The sequence below is a fragment of the Coregonus lavaretus genome (genome assembly GCF_964263955.1).
Source record: "Coregonus lavaretus genome assembly, chromosome: 3".
Classification (NCBI taxonomy): Eukaryota; Metazoa; Chordata; class Actinopteri; order Salmoniformes; family Salmonidae; genus Coregonus; species Coregonus lavaretus.
In genome coordinates this window covers 6,590,603-6,618,502 of record NC_139990.1, presented here as the reverse complement: position 1 = coordinate 6,618,502, position 27,900 = coordinate 6,590,603, and the positions used below count along the sequence as shown (strand labels likewise).

At 46.3% G+C, this 27,900-nt stretch overlaps 1 protein-coding gene across 1 annotated transcript in view; it reads right to left on the bottom strand.

Annotated features, from left to right (window-relative positions):
* Positions 1 to 27,900, bottom strand: part of kcnq4 (potassium voltage-gated channel subfamily Q member 4) — a gene marked incomplete at both ends in the record, with an annotated part of 104,402 nt that overhangs the window by 17,210 nt on the left and 59,292 nt on the right. The window contains one exon of the mRNA XM_084154524.1: positions 11,977 to 12,067. Coding sequence (XP_084010650.1) covers positions 11,977 to 12,067 — 91 coding nt within the window. The remainder of the gene's footprint in view (positions 1 to 11,976; positions 12,068 to 27,900) is intronic.

Below are 27,900 nucleotides of genomic sequence, written 5' to 3'. Positions count from 1 at the left end.
GAGAGAGAGAATGCCACGATCATTACAAACTCCTGTAGGGGGCGACAGAGAGAGAGAACACCACGATCATTACAAACTCCTGTAGGGGGCGGCAGAGAGAGAGAACACCACGATCATTACAAACTCCTGTAGGGGGCAAGAGAGAGAGAGAACCCCACGATCATTACAAACTCCTGTAGGGGGCAACAGTGAGAGAGAACACCACGATCATTACAAACTCCTGTAGGGGGCGACAGAGAGAGAGAACACCACAGTCATTACAAACTCCTGTAGGGGGCGACAGAGAGAGAGAACACCACGCTCATTACAAACTCCTGTAGGGGGTGACAGAGAGAGAGAACACCACACTCATTACAAACTCCTGTAGGGGTGACAGAGAGAGAGAACGCCACGATCATTACAAACTCCTGTAGGGGGCGACAGAGAGAGAGAACCCCACGATCATTACAAACTCCTGTAGGGGGCAACAGAGAGAGAGAACACCACGATCATTACAAACTCCTGTAGGGGGCGACAGAGAGAGAGAACCCCACGATCATTACAAACTCCTGTAGGGGGCAACAGAGAGAGAGAACACCACGCTCATTACAAACGCCTGTAGGGGGTGACAGAGAGAGAGAATGCCACAATCATTACAAACTCCTGTAGGGGGCGACAGAGAGAGAGAACACAACGATCATTACAAACTCCTGTAGGGGGCGGCAGAGACAGAGAACCTCACGATCATTACAAACTCCTGTAGGGGGCAACAGAGAGAGAGAACACCACGATCATTACAAACTCCTGTATGGGGCAACAGAGAGAGAGAACACCACGATCATTACAAACTCCTGTAGGGGGCGACAGAGAGAGAGAACACCACGCTCATTACAAACTCCTGTAGGGGGTGACAGAGAGAGAGAATGCCACGATCTTTACAAACTCCTGTAGGGGGCGACAGAGAGAGAGAACACAACGATCATTACAAACTCCTGTAGGGGGCGGCAGAGACAGAGAACCCCACGATCATTACAAACTCCTGTAGGGGGCCACAGAGAGAGAGAACACCACGATCATTACAAACTCCTGTAGGGGGCAACAGAGAGAGAGAACCCCACGATCATTACAAACTCCTGTAGGGGGCAACAGAGAGAGAGAACACCACGATCATTACAAACTCCTGTAGGGGGTGACAGAGAGAGAGAACACCACCATCATTACAAACTCCTGTAGGGGGTGACAGAGAGAGAGAACACCACGATCATTACAAACTCCTGTAGGGGGTGACAGAGAGAGAGAACCTCACGATCATTACAAACTCCTGTAGGGGGCGACAGAGAGAGAGAACACAACGATTATTACAAACTCCTGTAGGGGGAGGCAGAGAGAGAGAACACCACGATTATCACAACCTCCTGTAGGGGGAGACAGAGAGAGAGAACACCACGATTATCACAACTTCCTGTAGGGGGAGACAGAGAGAGAGAACACCACAATTATCACAACCTCCTGTAGGGGGAGACAGAGAGAGAGAGGGTCTGACCATTTAATAACAGTAAGAGAGAAGGGGCGGAGGCAAAAAGGAGAGGGCAACGAAGAGACATATATAAAGATATAAAAGAGAAAGGGAGATGAGGGGAATGAGTGAGTGAGTGAGCAAAAGTAAAAGGAGAGAGAGAGAGAGAGAGAGAGAGAGAGAGAGAGAGAGAGAGAGAGCGAGAGCGAGAGCGAGAGCGAGAGCGAGAGCGAGAGAGAGAGAGAGAGGGGGGGGCAGAGGGAGAGGGAGAGAGAGAGAGGGAGAGAGGGAGAGAGAGAGAGAGAGAGAGAGAGAGCCAGAAGGAGAGAGAGAGAGAGAGAGAGAGAGGGAGATGGAGAGAGGCAGAGGGAGAGAAAGAGAGAGAGAGAGAGAGAGAGAGAGAGAGAGAGAGGCAGAGGGAGAGGGAGAGAGGGAGAGAGAGAGAGAGAGAGAGAGAGAGCGAGAGAGAGAGCGAGAGAGAGAGGCAGAGGGAGAGGGAGAGAGAGATATAGAGTAATTGACATGGTACTAAACAGACCTATAGATGGAGTGCAAAAAGTACAGAAATCTACCAAAAAGCAATTAGTAGCCAAAAAATACAATCTCTCCTGGACAACTTTTTTAGCCTTAACATTCTCCTACAGCAATGAAGGGTTAAATTTGGCCGTTTGGAACATAAACTTTATATTTGACAAATTAGCCTCCTCGGCTAATCTAAAGAAACATAAGAGCAAACAAAAAAGAATAGATAATGAAAAATGGTTTGATAATGATTGCATAAATCTAAGAAAGTTATTTGGAACCAAGGATTGATCACACCAATCTATAAAAATTTAGACAAATTTTACCCAAATAATTACAGAGGAATTTGCGTTAACAGCAACTTGGGGAAAATTCTCTGCAGTATCATAAACAGCAGACTACATAATTTCTTTGAACAACATCCTAAGCAGAAGCCAGATTGGATTTGTTTTAAATTATCGTACAACAGACCACATTTACATTTTAGTCATTTAGCAGACGCTCTTATCCAGAGCGACTTACAGTTTTTAGTGAGTGCATACATTTTCATACTGGCCCCCGCTGTGCTCTACCAACTGTGCTACAGGAGCTACATCCTCCACACTCTAATAGACAAACAAGTCAACCAAAACAAAGGCAAAATCTACTCGTGTTTTGTAGACTTCAAGAAAGCATTTGATTCAATTTGGCACAAAGGTCTTTTTTACAAACTAATAGAAAGTGGTATTGGAGGGAAAACATATGATGTTATTAAATCAATGTACACTAAAAACAAATGTGCGGTTAAAATCGGCAACAAGCAAACAGACTTTTTCTCTCAGGGACGTGGAGTGAAACAGGGCTGCCCAATAAGTCCAACACTATTTAACATCTACATTAATGAATTGACAAAAACATTATAAGAATCGGCAGCACCTGGTCTCACCCTACACAACACTGAAATCAAGTGTCTGCTGTACGCAGATGACCTGGTGCTACTGTCTCCCACTAAGGAGGGGTTACAGCAGCATCTGCACAGGTTCTGTCAGACCTGGGCTCTGACCGTTAATAAAAAAAAAAACGGAATATAATGATATTTCAAAAAATGTCAGGAAATCAGGATGACAAATATAAATTCTATTTGGACACAGTTCTATTAGAACACACCAAAAATTACACGTATCTAGGACTAAATATCAGCAACACAGGTAGCTTTCACATGGCTGTGAATGAGCTGAGAGACAAAGTTAGAAGAGCATTCTATGCCATTAAAAGGAATATTAAAATCGAAATTCCAATTAGAATCTGGCTCAACATTTTCCAATCAGTTATAGAACCAATTGCTCTATATGGCAGCGAAGTATGGGGTCCGCTCTCTAATACTGAATTTACCAAATGGGACAAATATCCAATCGAAATACTGCATGCAGAGTTTTGCAAGACTGTATTGCAAGTGCAAAGAAAAACTCAAAATAATGTAGAGCAGAATTGGGCCAATACCCCCTCCTTATTCGAATAGAAAAAAGAGCCATCAAATTTTACAACCATCTAAAAACAAGTGACCCCAAAACATTCCATCACACAGCTCTACTATGTCAAGAGATGAAACAAGAGAAGAGTCCCCTCAGCCAGCTGGTTCTGAGGCTCAGTTCACTAACCAAAACCAACCTCATAGAGCCTCAGGACAGCACTCAGAAAATCTGGCCCAACCAAATCATCACAAAGCAAAAAGAAAAATATATCACCTATTGGAAAGACACCACAAAAAAATCAAAGTAAACTTCAATGCTATTTGGCTCTAAACAGACAGTACATGGTGGCAGACTATCTGACCACTGTGACTGATAGAAAACTGAGGAAAACAATGACTAGGTACAGACTCAGTGAGCACAGTCTGGCTATAGAGACCGGTCGTCACAGGCAAACCTGGCTGCCCAGAGAGGACAGGCTGTGCTCACTCTGCCCCGGGGAGAGGTAGAGACAGAGCTGCATTTCCTATTACACTGTGACAAATAGTCAGACCTAAGAGAATCTTTCTTTCCCAAAATTATCATTCAGTACAAAGAATTTGAAACTATAAAAGAGGAAGAAAAAATCAAATATTTATTGGGTGAAAAGCCAAAATGTGCAATTTTGGCAGCCAAATATGGGTCCTCCTGCCACAACCTGAGGGACAGCCAGTGAAAAGTGTAATGTAATGTCAATAATTTTCCTGTTTTGTTTTGGCTTTCATGCCATGTTATGTGTCTTCTCAGTCATGTTGAGACTGGTCTACTACTATTGCTTTAAAGTATTGTTATTCTCATTAATATTGTTGTTGTAGTTGCTGTTAATGGTAATCCCATTTCCACTACTACTATTATTATTGCTGTTGGTCCCACCATGTTTGTTATATGTATACTTTGACAATGTAAGTAATTTAACTTGCCATGTCAATAAAGTCTATTGAATTTAATTTAATTGAGAGCGAGGCAGAGGGAGAGTGAGAGACAGAGAGACAGAGAGAGAGAGAGAGAGAGAGAGAGAGAGAGAGAGAGAGAGAGAGAGGCAGAGGGATAGAGAGAGAGAGAGAGAGAGAGAGAGAGAGAGAGAGAGGCAAAGGGAGAGAGAGAGAGAGAGAGAGAGAGAGAGAGAGAGAGAGGCAGAGGGAGAGAGAGAGAGGCAAAGGGAGAGAGAGAGAGAGAGAGAGAGAGAGAGAGAGAGAGAGAGAGGCAGAGGGAGAGAGAGAGAGGCAAAGGGAGAAAGCGAGAGAGAGAGAGAGAGAGAGAGAGAGAGACAGAGGGAGAGAGAGAGAGGCAAAGAGATAGATAGAGAGAAAGAGAGAGAGGCAGAGGGAAAAGGTAGAATCATAAAGCCATCCTCCATTACCTCCTTCTAAAGCTGAAAGAGGAGTAAGTGATTACAGGATGGCTGTTAGGATTAGTGGATCATGTCTGGGATTTCTTGCATAGTCAACAAAAAGTCCTCTCGCCTGCTGACACCACAGTTTCTTACACTGCTGTTCCTCCCTGGGACAACACACATACACACACACTCAGCGGCAAGCGTGACGGCACGCATAATCAGACACACACACACACCATCACAGGGAGATGGATGACAATGGGTGACCATGAGCGGTTTGTGTATGTGAGTGTGTGTGTGTGTTTGTGTGTGTAGTGTGTTTTTGTCAGTGTGTCTGCACATGTAGAGATAGAGGAAGAGTCTCGACTAGAACCGCATGAGACACACACATGGCACATACTCACACACACAAACTGCTCATGGTCACCCATTGTCATCCATCTCCCTGTGATGGTGTGTGTGTGTCTGATTCTGCATGCTGTCACGCCTGCCGCTGAGTGTGTGTGTGTGTGTGTCTGATTCTGCGTGCTGTCACGCCTGCCGCTGAGTGTGTGTGTGTCTGATTCTGCGTGCTGTCACGCCTGCCGCTGAGTGTGTGTGTGTCTGATTCTGCGTGCTGTCACGCCTGCCGCTGAGTGTGTGTGTGTCTGATTCTGCGTGCTGTCACGCCTGCCGCTGAGTGTGTGTGTGTCTGATTCTGCGTGCTGTCACGCCTGCCGCTGAGTGTGTGTGTGTCTGATTCTGCGTGCTGTCACGCCTGCCGCTGAGTGTGTGTGTGTCTGATTCTGCGTGCTGTCACGCCTGCCGCTGAGTGTGTGTGTGTGTGTGTCTGATTCTGCGTGCTGTCACGCCTGCCGCTGAGTGTGTGTGTGTCTGATTCTGCGTGCTGTCACGCCTGCCGCTGAGTGTGTGTGTGTCTGATTCTGCGTGCTGTCACGCCTGCCGCAGAGTGTGTGTGTTGTCCCACGGAGGAACAACAGTGTAAGAAACGGCGGTGTCAGAGGAAGACCCAAAAAAAAATCCAAGACTCCAGCCACCCAAGTCATAGACTGTTCTCTCTGTTACCGCGTGGCAAGCGGTAACAGTGCACCAAGTCTGGAACCAACAGGACCCTGAACAGCTTCTACCCCAAAGCCATAAGTCTGCTAAACAAGACTGCTAAATAGCTAGTCAAATGGCTACCCGCTGCTGCTACTGTCTATTATCTATCATGTTGCCTAGTCACTTTAACCCTACCTATATGTACATAGCTACCTCAATTACCTTGTACCCCTGCACATCCACTCAGTACTGGTACTTCCTGTATACAGCCATGTTATTTTTACTCATTATTGTTATTCGTTATTCACTGTGTATTTATTGCTCGTGTCACTATTTCAATTATTTTACTTTTTCATCTTTAACTCTGCATAAGTAAGCATTTCACTGTTAGTCTACACCTGTTGTTTATGAAGCATGTGACAAATAACATTTGATTTGATCTGACACACACACAGAGAGCAGGCTAGGTAGCCTCACAGGTACTGTGACAGGAGTAGTGTGTGGTGTGTGTGTGTGTGTGTGTGTGTGTGTGTGTGTGTGTGTGTGTGTGTGTGTGTGTGTGTGTGTGTGTGTGTGTGTGTGTGCGCAGTGCTGGAAAAAGTACCCAATTGTCATACTTGAGTAAAAGTAAAGATACCTTAATAGAAAATGACTCAAGTAAAAGTCACCCAGTAAAATACTACTTGAGTAAAAGTCTAAAAGTATTTGGTTTTAAATATACTTCAGTATCAAAAGTGTGTGTGTGTGTGTGTGTGTGTGTGTGTGTGTGTGTGTGTGTGTGTGGAAACTGTACAGGTAGAGATGGGACTTCACTGGCAGAGAAGCCTGGTGTCTTTATCACTATACTGAATCTCCTCTCAGGTAGGCCAACAGTGCGCTGCTTCACTGGAGACTGGACCTAGATCAGTCAACCTTTATTCTTAACACTAGGGGCCAGTTTCCCAGACATAGATTAAGCTTTGTTCTGGACTTAAAATATATTTCCGTGTAGATTCTCCATTGACCATGCTTTTTAGATCAGGACTATGTGTAGTCTTTGTCTGGAAAAACAGCCCTAAATCACCGTAATTTGTTTATTTATTTTATAATAATAATAATAATAATAATAATAATAATATGCCATTTAGCAGACGCTTTTATCCAAAGCGACTTACAGTCACGCGTGCATACATTTTTTTGTGTATGGGTGGTCCCGGGGATCGAACCCACTACCTTGGCGTTACAAGCGCCATGCTCTACCAGCTGAGCTACAGAGGACCACATTTTACACACTCAAGAGTTCAACTTCAACACATAAAGACAGGCAGCACTCACAATGTCTAAAAGTTGGCTCGTAAAAAGTGTTTAGTCGAAAAAGATGTAGGCCTATGGTTAGTTTGGAGAATGACTTTCACCACAATACTGATTACATTTGTAGACAGGACAGTTTGTTGGCTTCGACATGTATTGCTTCGCAGTTAGCACAAAAAAATCTGTGTTATGTAGTATATTAAATCTGATGAAGTAATGTCTTAATAGTGTCAATCAAATTGATTGATCAAATCAAAGTTTATTTGTCACATGCACAGAATACAACAGCTGTAAACAGTACAGTGAAATGCTTACTTGCAAACTCTTCCTCAACAATGCAGTATTCAATATTAAAAGGTACAAAAGTAGAAAAGTATCAAATAGAAAAAAAGAAGTAGAAAGGTGATCAACTGTTCCGTCCATTTGATTGACAGCTACATGTCATGGCCAGAGTGTGAGTGTGTGTGTGTGTGAGTGTGTGTGTGAGTTTAAAGTACATACAGGTAGCTACAGTAATTCACCTTTCACTGTTTTCCTTTAGCTACTGTTGCCACAGACTTGGAGAGCCCTCCCCCGGACTGGACAAACAACCATACCCAACAAAGTCAGTTATATACACACGTGTGTGTGTGTGTTATACACCAGGTGGACAAGTTTCCCTTCTCTCTCTCCTCAGTCCCAGCTGACTCTCTTGGTTCTAACAGCGGTGGCGTGTGTCTCAGCACTGCTGTTCGTGTGTCACACTCTCTCTGCTGCTGGTCTTCAAGCACAAGAACACCCCCAGTTCTGACTATGAGACCACTAACACAAGAATCACCCCCAAAGTAGATCCACAGCACATAGACACTGCAACCAACGCTCCAGTTAGCTTGACCATAGGTGAGTACATAGAGATGGACGTCACTGGCCAAGCCGGCCACTATCACAGTCTTCCAGAAGACAACATCTACAGTTGAAATCGGAAGTTTACATACACTTAGGTTGGAGTCATTAAAACTTGTTTTTCAACCAATTATATTTCTTGTTAACAAACTATCGTTTTGGCAAGTCGGTTAGGACATCTACTTTGTGCATGACACAAGTAATTTTTCCAACAATTGTTTACAGACAGATTATTTAACTTATAATTCACTGTATCACAATTCCAGTGGGTCAGAAGTTTACATACACTAAGTTGACTGTGCCTTTAAACAGCCTGGAAAATTCCAGAAAATGATGTCATGGCTTTAGAAGCCTCTGATAGGCTAATTGACATCATTTGAGTCAATTGGAGGTGTACCTGTGGATGTATTTCAATGCCTACCTTCAAACTCAGTGCCTCTTTGCTTGACATCATGGGAAAATCAAAAGAAATCAGCCAAGACCTCAGAAATAAATTGTAGACCTCCACAAGTCTGGTTCATCCTTGGGAGCAAAATCGCCTGATGGTACCACGTTCATCTGTACAAACAATAGTACGCAAGTATAAACACCATGGGACCACGCAGCCGTTATACCGCTCAGGAAGGAGATGCGTTCTGTCTCCTAGAGAGGAACGTACTTTGGTGCAAAAAGTGCAAATCAATCCCAGAACAACAGCAAATGACCTTGTGAAGATGCTGGAGGAAAGAGGTACAAAAGTATTTATATCCACAGTAAAACGAGTCCTATATCGACATAACCTGAAAGGCCGCTCAGCGAGGAAGAAGCCACTGCTCCAAAACCGCCATAAAAAAGCCAGACTACGGTTTGCAACTGCACATGGGGACAAAGATCGTAATTTTTGGAGAAATGTCCTCTGGTCTGATGAAACAAAAATAGAACTGTTTGGCCATAATGACCATCGTTATGTTTGGAGGAAAAAGGGGGTCCCTTGCAAGCCGAAGAACACCATCCCAACCGTGAAGCACGGGGGTGGCAGCATCATGCTGTGGGGGTGCTTTGCTGCAGGAGGAACTGGTGCACTTCACAAAATAGATGACATCATGAGGAAGGAAAATGATGTGGATATATTGAAGCAACATCTCAAGACATCAGTCAGGAAGTTAAAGCTTGGTCGTAAATGGGTCTTCCAAATGGACAATGATCCCAAGCATACTTCCAAAGTTGTGGCAAAATGGCTTAAGGACAACAAAGTCAAGGTATTGGAGTGGCCATCACAAAGCCCTGACCTCAATCCTATAGAAAATCTGTGGGCAGAACTGAAAAAGCGTGTGCGAGCAAGGAGGCCTACAAACCTGACTCAGTTACACCAGCTTTGTCAGTAGGAATGGGCCATAATTCACCCAACTTATTGTGGGAAGCTTGTGGAAGGATACCCGAAACTTTTCACCCAAGTCAAACAATTTAAAGGCAATGCTACCAAATACTAATTGAGTGTATGTAAACTTCTGACCCACTGGGAATGTGATGAAATAAATAAAAGCTGAAATAAATCATTCTCTCTACTATTATTCTGACATTTCACATTCTTAAAATAAAGTGGTGATCCTAACTGACCTAAAACAGGGAATTTTTACTAGGATTAAATGTCAGGAATTGTGAAAAACTGAGTTTAAATGTATTTGGCTAAGGTGTATGTAAACTTCTGACTTCAACTGTATCAGAGCCTGGGACCATCCACCAAATAGATCACTGTATCTGGCAGAGCCTGGGACCAACCACCAATTAGATCACTGTATCTGGCAGAGTCCAAAGTTGTACACCAATTAGATAATTGTATAGAGCAGAGTCCAAAGTTGTCTACCAATTACATCACTGTATAGAGCAGTCAAAAGTTGTCCACCAATACAAATATTAATGAAAGTTAAACCAAACTAATAAAGCTTCATGAAATCTACTGTGTGCTATTCTATTCTATTTTCTTCTATTCTACACCCATCATCTGTCTCTAATGCAGTAACTTCAATGAGCTGACAGGGGGCGTTGTTTGTTTCGGAGTGGAGGAGTGACACGAGTGAGAGACGGGGAGAGAGGGGGAGTGAGAGAGAGATACAGAGAGAGCGGGAGGGAGAGAGAGAGAGAGAGAGAGAGAGAGAGGAAGAGGAAGAGGAAGAGGAAGAGAGAGATAGGAGGAACTAGCAAGAGGCAGGGGGAGAGGGGGGGGTAGAAAGAGAGAGAGACAGGGAAGTACTCATTGTAGACATGTTGAAGAAGGTTGGACAGAGAGAAACAGGGAAGTACTCATTGTAGACATGCTGAAGAAGGTTGGACAGAGAGAAGCAGGGAAGTACTCATTGTAGACATGTTGAAGAAGGTTGGACAGAGAGAGACAGGGAAGTACTCTTTGTAGACATGTTGAAGAAGGTTGGACAGAGAGAGACAGGAAAGTACTCATTGTAGACATGTTGAAGAAGGTTGGACAGAGAGAGACAGGAAAGTACTCATTGTAGACATGCTGAAGAAGGTTGGACAGAGAGAAACAGGGAAGTACTCATTGTAGACATGCTGAAGAAGGTTGGACAGCGAGAGATAAAGAGGAAGCTGAACAGTCACGGGAAAATGAGAAGAAAAGAGAACACTAACTGGTGAGAGGGAGAGATAGAAAGAAGCAGGGGACGAGAAACAGAGATAGAGAGAGATAGAGAGAGCAAGATAGAGCAATATAGAGAAAGATAGTGAAAGAGATCGAGAGAAAGAGGGAGAAAGAGAGCAAAAGAGAGAGAGTTGGGTGGTGTTCAATGAGTTCACTCAGTTGTATTGCCTACTGTAGGTACCCTAGTGTGTGTGTGTGTGTGTGTGTGTGTGTCTGTGTGCGTGCGTGTGCGTGTGTGTGTGTGTGTGTGTCAGGGCTGGGGTCAATTCGAATTGAAGGCAGTCAATTCAGAAAGTAAACTTAAATATTAATTCAAAATAAAAATAAAACAGCATCTATTTTCAATGACTTCTCAATAAACTGAGGAGTAGAAGCTATTTATTGTTAAAGTTTTTCAATTTATTTTATTTATTTTATTTTAACTGCCACCAGCCCTGGCGTGTGTGTGTGGTGAGTGGTGAGTGATGTGTGTGCCTAATGTTTGAGATGTATTATAACCATTGAAAGGTCCAGAGATAAAAGCGACCAAAGATGGACAGGAGCTTCCTAGTGGATAAGTGCTCTGTAGGTCTTTCCCAGTCTGATGGTGTAAACACACTCCAAATAAAACACGCACAGACAGCCCAGAAAAATGGCAGACCTGGGTTCAAATACTATTTGGAATCATTTAAAATATTTGAGCTATGCTTAATTGAGCTGCCTGGTGCAATGGGACAAAGATAATAGTTCCAAAACTACAAACCCCGCCCATGTGGCACTCCAGGCATGCTAGCGCAAACTATTTGAACCCAGGTCTGAAACATTTTGTTTATTTTGGAGCAATACTTTTACAATTCTGGGGTATTCAGATAAAGGGAGAGGAAGATTCAGTGGGATAACTAGTGTTTACACTGTAACAGTATATCATCAACCTAGCTAGGTTCCAGTCTGCCTCTGCTTTAACCAACCTGTCGTTGTCTTGCCAAACAAGGCAATGATATAGTGATGTTGAAATCAAAACCAGACAGGTACTCAAGATAACATATTACTGATTTAGCCTTGTGTTGAGGTGGGTTGGCAGGGCCAGTTTGAACAGTTGATTCCAAAACGATTCACAAAAGAGAGATCTGGGTCTGTGTGTATCAAGGCTCTCAGAGTAGAAGTGCTGATCTGCCCATCTAATCTTATTCAATGTGTATCTAAAAGGCTAAACTGATCCTAAATCAGCCCTCCTACTCTGAGACGCTTGGTACATCCGGCCCCTGGAGCTGGGTGTATGGTGGAGGGGAGGAGACCGGTGCTGAGGGCTTACCAAGATGAAGAGGCCTTCGTTGGCTATCTTTTGATGGTCTGGGATGGTGGAGAACACAGACAGCACCAGACAGCTGAACACCAGCAGGAAACTGTAACACACAGAGAGAGAGAGACAGAGACACATGTCAATATACAGTCTACACATGGCCAAAAGCTTGCACAGACACAAAAAAAGTTATTTTCCATTGTAGTTCATTCTATTTCATTGTCCTCTAGATTATTAACGCGAGTGTGTTAAACAATGTGACCATTGTCCATTGTGTCCAGAGTAGAGATGTATTTCATAATTACAGCTATGGTGTTGTACATAGCGCAGCATGTCCGGCATGCCAGTTAGGAAAACTGAGTGGACACAGATTAAAATGTTTGGGAATGCAGCGGGTTCTTTGAGAGTTGGAGCGTTGCCGGGTGCTGTTGCTCTGACTCCATTCCAGGTGTCCCCAGTGGAGGGTTCTCTGACCCTCCCTTTCCCTTTCGCTCAAACGCGCACACTCACTCACACACACACACACACACACACACACACACACACACACACACACACACACACACACACACACACACACACACACACACACACACACACACACACACACACACACACACACACACACACACACACACACACACACACACACACACACACACACACACACACACACACACACACACACACACACACACACACACACACACACACTGCCTCCACACTCGGGTCCATGTGAATATTCTGGGAGTACAGTAGGATTAGCCAGGTGGCAGCTGCTGTTGCTTCTGGGGTAGAGGCCAGGTCTCACATTATGAGAACACTTCTCACAACCCCAAACAGTCTCAAGCTCTCCAGCTCATAATCACACACATTCTCCATCCCACACACACACACATTCTCTCTCTCTCTCCCTCGCTCCGTCTCTCAATCACACACATTCTCCACTGACATCGCTGTGAGGTTTAACGAAGGCCATGACCTCTAAAACCCCATATTACGACAACCACAATCTAACCACAAAGATAAACTGCTGTATGAATGGAGCAATCACACTGAGTGGATATGGATGGGTCATCACTGAAGGAATGAGAATCACACTGGTTAGTGTTTAAATGAATGTGAGCATGCAAGGGTGATGGAAACACTGTAATGAATGGCAAAGAGTGCTGCTGTATCAGTAATGACTTTTATAAATGACATAATAATGTTGTTGAGCTCTGGTGAGTAAGAGTTCCACTGTATTTATAATATGTCAGATAAACTTGAAACTTGACGAAAATACAAAAACAAAATGTTTAAAAGAAAGAAAGAAAGAAAGAAAGAAAGAAAGAAAGAAAGAAAGAAAGAAAGAAAGAAAGAAAGAAAGAAAGAAAGAAAGAAAGAAAGAAAGAAAGAAAGAAAGAAAGAAAGAACAAAAAGGGAGAACAGGGCCAATACTGTAATGTTGTGGAGCCTTGCTGAATGAAAAGAGAAGACCCTGTCCATCCTTACTTTATCTTCACCCCCTTTTTCATGATATCCAATTGCGATCCAGTCTCACCGCTGCAACTCCCCAACGGGCTCGGGAGAGGCGAAGATCGAGTCACACGTCCTCCGAAACATGACCCACCAAATCACCCTCCTTAACACCCGCCCGCTTAACCCGGAAGCACCAATGTGTCGGAGGAAACACTGTTCAACTGACAACTGAAGTCAGCCTGCAGGCACCCGGCCCGCCACAAGGAGTCACTAGAGCGTGATGAGCCAAGTAAAGCCCCCCCCCGGCCAAACCCTCCCCTAAATCGGACGAAGCTGAGCCAATTGGGCGCCGCCCTATGGGACTCCTGGTCACGGCCGTGACACAGCCTGGGATCAAACCTGGGTCTGTAGTGACCTCTCAAGCACTGTGACTCAGGAGGCCCCACTTTATCTGTTTTATACACGCACACACACTAGGTGAGTCATATAATTAGGAATTAGATAGGATCTCTATGATGTGAATCTACTAAAGTCTGTCAATCCTGTCATTCCCCTCACTTTAAGGTAAACGGGAGGGAGAACACAGGGAGACATGGGAGACCCATTTCCTGCCAGACTCACACAGTGACAAACACAGACACAGACACAGACAGATGACACAGACACAGACACAGACAGATGATCATTGTAAATGAGGGGAGGAAGAGGAAGACTGGCTGGTGTGGCTGACCAGGGATGGTAGATATGTGATGATAACATCCCAGAGGATCTGACAACAACCCCAATGTCAGAGTCAGAAACACTGCAGTAGCTACAACAGGACTGACCACTCTATTAGGACAACAGGACTGACTACTCTATTAGGACAACAGGACTGACTACTCTATTAGGACAACAGGACTGACTACTCTACTAGGACAACAGGACTGACTACTTTATTAGGACAACATGACTGACTACTCTATTAGGACAACAGGACTGACTACACTATTAGGACAACAAGACTGACTACTCTATTAGGACAACAGGACTGACAACTCTATAAGGACAACAGGACTGACCACTCTATTAGGACAACATGACTGACCCCTCTAGTAGGACAACAGGACTGACACCTCTATTAGTCCAACAGGACTGACCCATCCATTAGTCCAACATGACTAATCACTCCATTAGTCCAACAGGACTGATCACTCTATTAGTCCAACATGACTGATCACTCTATTAGTCCAACATGACTGATCACTCTATTAGTCCAACATGACTTACCCCTCTATTAGGACAACAGGACTGACACCTCTATTAGTCCAACATGACTGACCCCTCTATTAGTCCAACAGGACTGACCACTCTATTAGTCCAACAGTACTGACCCAACATGACTGACCCCTCCATTAGTCCAACATGACTGACCCCTCTATTAGTCCAACAGGACTGACCACTCTATTAGTCCAACAGTACTGACCCAACATGACTGACCCCTCTATTAGGAAAACAGGACTGACCCCTCCATTAGTCCAACAGGACTGACCCCTCCATTAGTCCAACAGGACTGACCCCTCCATTAGTCCAACAAGACTGACCCCTCTATTAGGACAACAGGACTGACCCCTCCATTAGTCCAACAGGACTGACCCCTCCATTAGGACAACAGGACTGACCCCTCTATTAGTCCAACAGGACTGACCCCTCTATTAGGACAACAGGACTGACCCCTCTATTAGGACAACAGGACTGACCCCTCTATTAGTCCAACATGACTGACCCCTCTATTAGGACAACAGGACTGACCCCTCCATTAGTCCAACAGGACTGACCCCTCCATTAGTCCAACAGGACTGACCCCTCTATTAGTCCAACAGGACTGACCCCTCTATTAGGACAACAGGACTGACCCCTCCATTAGTCAAACAGGACTGACCCCTCTAGTAGGACAACAGGACTGACCCCTCCATTAGTCCAACAGGACTGACCACTCTATTAGTCCAACAGGACTGACCCCTCTATTAGTCCAACATGACTGACCCCTCTATTAGTCCAACAGGACTGACCCCTCCATTAGTCAAACAGGACTGACCCCTCCATTAGTCCAACAGGACTGACCCTTCTATTAGTCCAACAGTACTGACCCATCTATTAGTCAAACAGGACTGATCACTCTATTAGTCCAACAGGACCGACCCCTCCATTAGGACAACAGGACTGACCCACCCATTAGGACAACAGGACTGACCCAACATGACTGACACCTACATTAGGACAACAGGACTGACCCATCCATTAGGACAACAGGACTGACCCAACATGACTGACACCTACATTAGGACAACAGGACTGACCCACCCATTAGGACAACAGGACTGACCCCTCTATTAGTCAAACAGGACTGACCCCTCTATTAGTCCAACATGACTGATCACTCTATTAGTCCAACAGGACTGACCACTCTATTAGTCCAACAGGACTGATCACTCTATTAGGACAACAGGACTGACCCCTCTATTAGTCAAACAGGACTGAGCCCTCTATTAGTCCAACAGGACTGATCACTCTATTAGGACAACAGGACTGACCCCTCTATTAGTCAAACAGGACTGACCCTTCCATTAGGGCAACAGGACTGACCCACCCATTAGGACAACAGGACTGACCCATCCATTAGTCCAACAGGACTGACCCCTCCATTAGAACAACAGGACTGACCCAACAGGACTGACCCCTCCATTAGGACAACAGGACTGACCCACCCATTTGGACAACAGTAATGACCCAACAGGACTGACCCCTACATTAGGACAACAGGACTGACCCACCCATTAGGACAACAGGACTGACCCAACATGACTGACACCTACATTAGGACAACAGGACTGACCCATCCATTAGGACAACAGGACTGACCCAACATGACTGACACCTACATTAGGACAACAGGACTGACCCACCCATTAGGACAACAGGACTGACCCCTCTATTAGTCAAACAGGACTGACCCCTCTATTAGTCCAACATGACTGATCACTCTATTAGTCCAACAGGACTGACCACTCTATTAGTCCAACAGGACTGATCACTCTATTAGGACAACAGGACTGACCCCTCTATTAGTCAAACAGGACTGAGCCCTCTATTAGTCCAACAGGACTGATCACTCTATTAGGACAACAGGACTGACCCCTCTATTAGTCAAACAGGACTGACCCTTCCATTAGGGCAACAGGACTGACCCACCCATTAGGACAACAGGACTGCCCCAACATTAGTCCAACAGGACTGACCCCTCCATTAGAACAACAGGACTGACCCAACAGGACTGACCCCTCCATTAGGACTCCTGAGTGGCGCAGTGGTCTAAGGCACTGCATCGCAGTGCTAACTGTGCCACTAGAGATCCTGGTTCGAATCCAGGCTCTGTCGCAGCCGGCCGCGACCGGGAGACTCATGGGCGGCGCACAATTGGCCCAGCGTCGTCCAGGGTAGGGGAGGGAATGGCCGGCAGGGATGTAGCTCAGTTGATAGAGCATGGCGTTTGCAACGCCAGGGTTGTGGGTTCTATTCCCACGGGGGGCCAGTATAAAATAAATATGTATTCACTAACTGTAAGTCGCTCTGGATAAGAGCGTCTGCTAAATGACTAAAATGTAAAATGTAAATGTAGGACAACAGGACTGACCCACCCATTTGGACAACAGTAATGACCCAACAGGACTGACCCCTACATTAGGACAACAGGACTGACCCCTCCATTAGGACTGACCCCTCCATTAGAACAGGACTGACCCTTCCATTAGTCCAACAGGACTGACCCCTACATTAGAACAGGACTGACCCCTCCAATAATATAATATATGCCATTTAGCAGAAGCTTTTATCTAAAGCGACAGTCATGCGTGCAAACATTTTACCTATGGGTTGCCCCAGGAATCGAAACCCACAACCCTGGTGGTGCAAGTGCCATGCTCTACCAACTGATCCATACAGGACCATACCGCCAAACATCCATCCAATGACTGACATGACAAGACGAAAACTGCTGACGCATTACCCTAGTTTCATTCTACTATTACAACTTTCAAGAGTAAGTTGAAAGCCCGACTGAGTTCCTGTTCATCTCCCCGTACCTCTCCACGCATAAACCACTGCATAAGAAACACAGATATTTAGGTCAGAGAGATCTAAGAGATCCTCTGGTCAGGTCAGATGGTCAGTAGGGAGCAATCTGTCAACCAGGGAGGAAATACACCAGGCGTCTCACAGTAGGAGTGCTGATCTCCAATTTGTAAGTCGCTCTGGATAAGAGCGTCTGCTAAATGACGAAAATGTAAATGTAATGTAACATTTAGGATCAGATCCCCTGTCACGGATTCAGCCGAGGCTGCTCCTCCTCCTTGCTCGGGCAGGCTTCGGCGTTCGTCGTCCCCGGAGTACTAGTTGCTACCGATCGATGTTTCGGTGTTTGTCTTGTTTGGTCTTTATTGTTTACACCTGTTTCCCATTATCTTGGATTGTATTCCCTATATTAACCCCTGTCTCTCATTGGTTATTTTGTGTGTTATTGTTTGTTGTCATTCCGGCAGTTGCTTGTATGTATGGGTCTTTGTGTTTTCCTCCCTGTTTGGAGGTGTGTTGTTTTTGTACGTTGATTTTACTGTGTTCAGTAAAGAACGTTGCCAGCCGCTCTGTGTCCTGCATTTGACTTCGCTAACCGCATACACGTCGCGTGACAGAATAACACACCAAGACATGGAGTCAGCAGGAGCGGCGGTGCCAGATGGATCACTGGAGGAGCGCGTAACACAACAAGCGGCCATGATCCAGGCTCTCGGCACCGCCATGGAAGGGGTGATGAACACCTTGGGGCGATGGGAAAGAGGAGGTTTGCCCACACCTCCTCCGACGATACCACCACCATCAGCTATACCCATCGCTTCACCTCCGGAGTCCAGTGGGATTCGGCTCTCGCTCCCGAGGGCTTATGATGGCACCGCGGCCGGGTGTCAGGGTTTCCTGCTCCAAGTGGAACTCTACCTGGCAACCATCCACCGGTGCCCTCGGGATACGAGAGTGTGTCCGCCCTCATCTCCTGTCTGTCCGGCAAGGCACTGGAGTGGGCCAACGCCGAGTGGGGGGGGAATAGACGCCGCTACAGTCAACTATGCGGAGTTCAACCGCCGCTTCAGGGCGGTGTTCGATCATCCCCCAGAGGGGAAGGCGGCGGGTGAGCGTCTGTTCCACCTCAGACAGGGGAAGAGGAGCGCGCAGGAGTTCGCACTGGACTTCCGGACTCTGGCTGCCAATGTGGGATGGAATGAGAGGGCCCTCATCGACCACTACAGGTGCAGCCTGAGGGAGGACGTGCGTCGGGAGTTGGCCTGCAGGGACACCAACCTAAGCTTCGATCAGCTGGTGGACATGTCGATTCGCCTAGATACCCTGTTGGCTACCCGCGGACGTCCGGAGTCGGGGCCGTCCATTCCATCCCCCAGCACTTCCGAGCCGAGCCCTATGGAGCTCGGGGGTGCTGGTGCTAGGGAGTAGGGAGACCAGGAGAGAGACCAGGAGAGAGGCCGTCCCCTGCACCAACTGTGGCCGCAGAGGACACACTGCGGTTCGGTGCAGGGGAGGGTCTCCTAGGAATCGAGGCAGTAGGCAGCGCACTGATGAGTCATTCCAGGTGAGTAAGCACCCAACTCACCCAGAGCTCTCTGTTGTACATATGTGTATTAAAGTTGTGTTTCCTGAGGTTTCTCCTCACTCCCAGCATAAGGCGCTAGTAGATTCAGACGCAGCTGAGAATTTTATCGATCGCCGGTTCACGTATAAGTTAGGGATTCCTATTGTACCAGTTGATGTGCCCTTCCCCATCCATGCCCTAGATAGCCACCCTTTGGGGTCGGGATTGATTAGGGAGGTCACAGCGCCACTTAAGATGAGGACGCAGGAGGGCCATGAGGAGATTATACAGTTGTATTTGATTGACTCTCCTGCGTTTCCTGTGGTGTTGGGGCTTCCCTGGTTAACATCTCATGACCCCAACATTTCATGGCAACAGAGGGCTCTCAAGGGATGGTCGGGCGGTGTGTAGGTGTTTCCGTAGGGGCAACGACGGTGGAAAGTCAGAACCAAATTCCCACCATGCACATTCCTCCTGAGTATGCCGATTTGGCACTCGCCTTCTGTAAAAAGAAGGCGACTCAATTACCACCTCATCGACAGGGGGATTGTGCGATAGACCTCCAGGTAGGCGCTGCGCTTCCTCGTAGTCATGTGTATCCTCTGTCTCAGGAGGAGACGGCAGCTATGGAGACATACGTCACCGAATCTCTGAGACAGGGATACATACGATCGTCCACTTCTCCTGAGTCCTCGAGTTTCTTTTTTGTGAAGAAGGATGGGGGTTTACGCCCGTGTATTGATTACCGTGGTCTCAATCACGGGGCGCGATTCTTCACAAAATTGGATCTCAGGAGCGCGTACAACCTGGTGCGCATTAGGGAGGGAGATGAGTGGAAGACAGCATTCAGTACCACCTCGGGTCACTATGAGTACCTCGTCATGCCATACGGTTTAATGAATGCTCCTTCAGTCTTCCAATCATTTGTGGACGAGATTTTCCGGGATTTGCATGGACAGTGTGTAGTGGTGTATATTGATGACATTCTAATATACTCCGCTACACGAGCCGAGCATGTGTCCCTGGTGTGTCGGGTGCTGGGTAGACTGTTGGAGCATGACCTGTATGTGAAGGCGGAGAAATGTCTGTTCTTCCAGGAGTCCATCTCCTTCCTGGGACATCGGTTGTCCGCGTCAGGGGTGGAGATGGAGATTGACCGCGTTTCAGCCGTGCGTAATTGGCAGACTCCCACCACGGTGAAGGAGGTGCAGCGGTTTTTGGGTTTTGCCAATTACTACCGGAGGTTTATCCTGGGCTTTGGACAGGTAGCAGCTCCCATCACCTCCCTGCTAAGGGGGGGCCCGGTGCATCTGCAGTGGTCGGCTGAGGCGGACAGGGCGTTTAGACATCTGAAGGACCTGTTCACCTCGGCTCCGGTGCTGGCACATCCGGATCCCTCTTTGGCGTTCCAAGTTGAGGTGGATGCGCCCAAGTTGAGGTCCATTGAGCCCACTCCCATACTTCCGGAGTCTTGTCTGGTGGCACCGGTGGTGTGGGAGGTCGATGCGGACATCGAGCGGGCGTTACGTGCCGACCCTACTCCCCCAGAGTGTCCAGAGGGACGGAGGTACGTGCCGCTCGAGATCCGTGATCGACTGATATATTGGGCTCACACGTCACCCTCCTCTGGTCATCCTGGTATTGGTCGGACAGTGCACTGCCTTAGTGGGAAGTACTGGTGGCCCACCTTAGCTAGGGACGTGAGGGTTTACGTTTCTTCCTGCTCGGTGTGCGCCCAGTGTAAGGCACTTAGACACCTGCCCAGAGGGAAGTTACAACCCCTACCCGTTCCACAACGGCCGTGGTCTCACCTATCGGTGGATTTTGTCACAGACCTTCCCCCCTCCCAGGGGAATACCACGATCTTGGTCGTTGTGGATCGGTTTTCTATGGCCTGCCGTCTCATTCCTATGCCAGGTCTTCCTACAGCCCTACAAACGGCCGACGCCCTGTTTACTCACGTCTTCCGGCACTACGGGGTGCCTGAGGATATATTGTCGGATCGGGGTCCCCAGTTCACCTCTAGAGTCTGGAGGGCGTTTATGGAACGTCTGGGGGTCTCGATTAGCCTTACCTCAGGTTTTCACCCTGAGAGTAATGGGCAGATGGAGAGAGTAAACCAGGATGTGGGTAGGTTTCTGAGGTCCTATTGCCAGGACCGGCAGGAGGAGTGGTTGGGGTATATCCCCTGGGCAGAGATAGCCCAAAACTCACTCCGCCACTCCTCCACTAATTTTACGCCTTTTCAGTGTGTGCTGGGTTATCAGCCGGTCCTGGCACCCTGGCATCAGAGCCAGATCGAAGCCCCTGCGGTGCATGTCCATCTGCAGCGGGCTATCAGACGGCAAAAGGCGAGCGCCGATCGCCACCGCAGTGAGGCTCCGGTTTATGCACCGGGAGATCGGGTCTGGCTCTCGACCTGAAACCTGCCCCTTCGCCTGCCCTGCCGGAAGCTGAGTCGGCGGTTTGTGGGGCCATTTAAAGTCCTGAGGAGATTGAACGAGGTATGTTATAGGTTACAACTGCCCATTAATTACCGCATTAACCCCTCGTTCCATGTGTCTCTCCTCAGGCCGGTGGTAGCTTGTCCACTACAGGAGAATGAGATACGAGAGGCTCCTCCGCCCCCACTAGACATCGAGGGGGCTCCGGCGTACTCAGTATTTGCGGCCAGTATGAGGGAAGTTGGAGTTAGTTTCGCAGGCCAATGCTAACTAGCTTAGCACAAAGACTGGAAGTCTTTTGGGTACAGTACCCGATGACATCCAGTCTTTGTGCTAAGCTAGTTAGCACCAAAATCCTGAACTATCCCTTTAAGCTAGGGAAACTCAATCAAGCCCAGATAAAGTATTTGAAATTAATTCAAATAGTATTTGAACCCAGGTCTGACAGTGATGTTAACAGATCAATGAAAAGCATTGGGGAAAGAAAACAAGAAGGATTGTCTACCTCATCAAGGATTGTCTACCTCACCTCCACCCCTGGGTTATATTGTTCCAATAGAGGATTGTCTACCTCACCTCCACCCCTGGGTTATATTGTTCCAATAGAGGATTGTCCACCTCACCTCCACCCCTGGGTTATATTGTTCCAATAGAGGATTGTCTACCTCACCTCCACCCCTGGGTTATATTGTTCCAATAGAGGATTGTCCACCTCACCTCCACCCCTGGGTTATATTGTTCCAATAGAGGATTGTCTACCTCACCTCCACCCCTGGGTTATATTGTTAATGAAGGAGTGACCAGAAACCACACCAACACATAGTGAAGGAGTGACCAGGAACCACAGCACAACAACACATGGTGAAGGAGTGACCTCGTGTCGTTGGACTGTGTTGTTTTAACCGCATTAGTGTTTTATGTGTTTTTGTTTTGGCCACATTAGAGTGTTTTCCAGACAGAGTTTGACAGTGTAACCAGAGGCGTGGGCAGAGCTTAATGTCTAAGCATGAATGAATAAAACAAACAAATTTACATTTTAGTCATTTAGCAGACGCTCTTATCCAGAGCGACTTACAGTTAGTGAGTGAATACATTTTCATACTGGCCCCCCGTGGGAAACGAACCCACAATCCTGAGGGCAAGCGCCCTCAAATTACTATTGCTGAGGGTGTGTGTGTGTGTGTGTGTGTGTGTGTGTGTGTGTGTGTGTACGTGTGTGTGTGGCGCGCGCCTGATCAAACCCTGCTGAGAATAGATTAATAGGATGCTAGACATAATTCAGAAGTTGATAACGTCTTGTGGATATGATCCTGTGGGTGCAAAGTCTCAGAACATGTTATTCTAGAATCTAGAGCATCAAACCACAAGACACATTCCTACCCCATGTCGCAACGTCAGCCACCACTGTGCCGCTTGGGCGTAGCGCGCATCCAATAAACATCACTACTTCATCCAATTACTCGCGGGCCACTTCTTCCTTGAATTGAAATGAAGTAACTCACAAAGCAAACATTTTGGCTTTGAAAACAGTGAGCCTACATTTGCTTCATCTTCATAACCTCCTAAAATGGTAGAAAACAGAAGGAAACAGATTGAAACTTGGAGGGACTACCTGAACTTGTTCAATTAAAATAGCTTGTTTCTGTTTTCCGGTGCAAAATGTTTTGCTACGTTGTGCCCTAATGAACAGGACCCCAGTCTGCAGGGGTCATATTATGTGATATACTGTAGAGTGAGCTCCAAAAGTATTGGGACAGTGACACATTTATTGTTGTTTTGGCTCTGTACTCCAGCACTTTGGATTTGAAATGATACAATGGCTATGAGGCTAAAGTGCAGACTGTCAGCTTTAATTTGAGGGTATTTTCATCCATATCGCGTGAAACGTTTAGAAATTACAACACTTTTTGTAAATAGTCCACCAAATGTATTCACTTATACAGTGCCTTTGGAAAATATTCAGACCCCTTGACTTTTTCCACATTTTGTTACGTTACAGCCTTATTCTAAAATTGATTAAATAGTTTTTTCCCCTCATCAATCTACACACAATAATGACAAAGCAAAAACAGGTTTTTAGAAATGTTCGCTCATTTGTTAAATATAAAAAACTAAAATATTACGTTTACATAAGTATTCAGACCCTTTACTCAGTACTTTGTTGAAGGACCTTTGGCAGCGATTACAGCCTCAAGTCTTCTTGGGTATGACGCTACAAGCATGGCACACCTGTATTTGGGGAGTTTCTCCCATTCTTCTCTGCAGATCCTCTCAAGCTCTGTCAGGTTGGATGGGGAGCGTTGCTGCACAGCTATTTTCAGGTCTCTCCAGAGATGTTCGATCAGGTTTAAGTCTGGGCTCTGGCTGGGCCACTCAAGGACATTCAGAGATTTGTCCCGAAGCCACTCCTGGGTTGTCTTGGCTGTGTGCTTAGGGTCGTTTTCCTGTTGGAAGGTGAACCTTCGCACCAGTCTGAGGTCCTGAGAGCTCTGGAGCAGGTTTTCATCAAGGATCTCTCTGTACTTGGCTCTGTTCATCTTTGCCTCGATCCTGACTAGTCTCCCAGTCCCTGCCGCTGAAAAACATCCCCACAGCATGATTCTGCCACCACCATGCTTCACTGTAGGGATGGAGGCCACTGTGTTCTTGGGGACCTTCAATGCTGCAGACATTATTTAGTACCCTTCCCCAGATCTGTGCCTTGACACAATCCTGTCTCGGAGCTCTACGTACAATTCCTTCAACCTCATGGCTTGGTTTTTGCTCTGACATGCACTGTCAATCCAATCAATTGAATTTACCACAGGTTGTCTCCAATCAAGTTGTAGAAACATCTCAAGGATGATCAATGGAAACAGGATGCACCTGAGCTCAATTTCGAGTCTCATAGCAAAGGGTCTGAATACTTATGTAAATAAGGTATTTCAGTTTTTTATTTGTAAACATTTCTTAAAACCTCTTTTCGCTTCGCCATTAAGGGGTATTGTGTGTAGATTGCTGAGGATTTTTATTTATTTAATCCATTTTAGAATAAGGTGTAACGTAACCAAATGTGGAAAAAGTAAAGGGGTCTGAATACTTTCCGAAGGCACTGTATGTGTATTTAAGCAGTCAAAGGTTTAGCATATGGTCCCATATTCATAACACGCAATGATGCATTTGCTGTTTGTTTTGGTTGTCTTTCAGATTATTTTTGTGCATCTAACTTTCTCACTCATCATTATTCACAATTCATTCAGGACTATCCATAATCATGGTAGCATCCACATTAATGTAGAAGTGTTTAGAAACATATTCTATTCTTATTTACAATAAAAGTGATTCCAAAATGACAATGCATTATTTACCATTCATTTCTATTGGGCACAAAATAATCTGAAACACAACCAAAACAAACAGCAAATGCATCAATTTTGAGGAAGGCCCTCAAAATTGTCAAAGACTCCAGCCACCCTAGTCATAGACTGTTCTCTCTGCTACCGCACGGCAAGCGGTACCGGAGTGCCAAGTCTAGGTCCAAAAGACTTCTCAACAGCTTCTACCCCCAAGCCATAAGACTCCTGAACAGCTAATCATGGCTACCCGGACTATTTGCACTGCCCCCCCCACCCCATCCTTTTTACGCTGCTGCTACTCTGTTAAGTATTTATGCATAGTCACTTTAACTCTACCCACATGTACATATTACCTCAACTACCTCAACTAGCCGGTGCCCCCGCACATTGACTATGCAACGGTACCCCCCTGTATATATAGCCTCCCTACTGTCACTTTATTTTACTGTATATATAGCCTCCCTACTGTCACTTTATTTTACTTCTGCTCTTTTTTTTCTCAACACTTTTTTGTTGTTGTTTTATTCTTACTTTTTTGTTTAAAATAAATGCACTGTTGGTTAAGGGCTGTAAGTAAGCATTTCACTGTAATGTCTGCACCTGTTGTATTCGGCGCATGTGACCAATAAAATTTGATTTGATTTGATTTGATTTGATTTGATCCAACAAGTTTGTAGAGTCACAAGCTTGACATAGTCATTGCGGCTATGAATATGGGACCAAATACTTAACTTTTGACTACTTTAATACACATAAGTGAATTTGTCCCAATACTTTTGTGCAGAAAGTACTGTAATTTCTAAACTGTTTCTAAATCATTGTATCATTTTGAATCCTAAGTGCTGGAGTACAGAGCCAAAACAACAAAAATATGTCACTGTCCAAATACTTTTGGAGCTCACTGTAGATTATAAATAATTCAATTCAACTGATCTGAGAACTGGAGACCAGGTCTGAAAGGCAACACCCCCTTTACACATCAGCAACTAACTGGCAACATTGGGGCAGAAATCCACCAAAATCTGCTTAGTTATTAGTTTCCCCCAAATCCTGGAGGTCAGAAAAAAGATGAGAGGGTAAAACGTCCCGTATACTAGCCAATGCATTGTCCATGTGCGCAAGGTCACATTTCAACATTTCAGCTGAGGGAACTGTTTTAGCCACACCACCCCACATTACCACTTCCCCGGCTCCCTTTCAGGAAATGTCAATTGCGAGGAGCATCAGTAGAAAATCCACCAAATCAGCACAGTCTGTTTGTCTCTGAGGAGGTCGAATGGAGAGATCTGCTGTATGGGTCCTCCTGAGTGGTTTTCTGTTTCCACGTCAACAAACTGATATCAGACTAAACTATGTCAATAACACTGTCTAGCAAGATACTGGGATTCACAGTAAAAATTGAGAGAGAAAAGCTACTGTATTGATGACTTTATGATTACATGAGAAAAACGTGTTGATTAAAAGACGTTCCAGTAAGAACGTAATGTAATTTTTGCATAGGCCCTATGGATTGATGCAGCGAATTGGAGAATGACCGAAGCCTCATCACCAATTTTAATCAAAAACAGGCCAGATGAATAGAAAACGATGCTTGTTTATTACTGTACTATCAGACTGGCCATGACAGGTCAGTCACCTGATCAGAAACAATACCACCACCTTCTGGGACACAGATAAAACAGACAATACTGTACCTGTTTCTCTAGCGGTCTCCCTCCCTCTGTCTGTACCTGTTTCTCTAGAGGTCTCTGTCTCTCTAGAGGTCTCTGTACCTCTGTCTGTACCTCTCTGTCTCCCTCCCTCTCTCTCTCTGTACGTCTCTGTCTCTCTAGAGGTCTCCCTCCCTCTCTCTGTACCTCTCTGTCTCTCTAGCAGTCTCCCTCTCTCTGTCTGTACCTCTCTGTCTCTCTAGCGGTCTCTGTACCTCTCTCTGTACCTCTCTGTCTCTCTAGAGGTCTCCCTCCCTCTCTCTGTACCTCTCTGTCTCTCTAGCAGTCTCCCTCCCTCTGTCTATACCTCTCTGTCTCTCTAGCAGTCTCCCTCCCTCTCTCTGTACCTCTCTGTCTCTCTAGCGGTCTCCCGCCCTCTCTCTGTACCTCTCTGTCTCTCTAGAGGTCTCCCTCCCTCTCTCTGTACCTCTCTGTCTCTCTAGCAGTCTCCCTCTCTCTGTCTGTACCTCTCTGTCTCTCTAGCGGTCTCCCTCCCTCTCTCTGTACCTCTCTGTCTCTCTAGCAGTCTCCCTCCCTCTGTCTGTACCTCTCTGTCTCTCTAGCGGTCTCCCTCCCTCTCTCTGTACCTCTCTGTCTCTCTAGAGGTCTCCCTCCCTCTCTCTGTACCTCTCTGTCTCTCTAGCAGTCTCCCTCCCTCTGTCTATACCTCTCTGTCTCTCTAGCAGTCTCCCTCCCTCTGTCTATACCTCTCTGTCTCTCTAGCAGTCTCCCTCCCTCTCTCTGTACCTCTCTGTCTCTCTAGCGGTCTCCCGCCCTCTCTCTGTACCTCTCTGTCTCTCTAGAGGTCTCCCTCCCTCTCTCTGTACCTCTCTGTCTCTCTAGAGGTCTCCCTCCCTCTCTCTGTACCTCTCTGTCTCTCTAGCAGTCTCCCTCTCTCTGTCTGTACCTCTCTGTCTCTCTAGCGGTCTCCCTCCCTCTCTCTGTACCTCTCTGTCTCTCTAGCAGTCTCCCTCCCTCTGTCTGTACCTCTCTGTCTCTCTAGCGGTCTCCCTCCCTCTCTCTGTACCTCTCTGTCTCTCTAGAGGTCTCCCTCCCTCTCTCTGTACCTCTCTGTCTCTCTAGCAGTCTCCCTCCCTCTGTCTATACCTCTCTGTCTCTCTAGCAGTCTCCCTCCCTCTCTCTGTACCTCTCTGTCTCTCTAGCGGTCTCCCTCCCTCTGTCTGTACCTCTCTGTCTCTCTAGCAGTCTCCCTCCCTCTGTCTGTACCTCTCTGTCTCTCTAGCGGTCTCCCTCCCTCTCTCTGTATCTCTCTGTCTCTCTAGCGGTCTCCCTCCCTCTGTCTGTACCTCTCT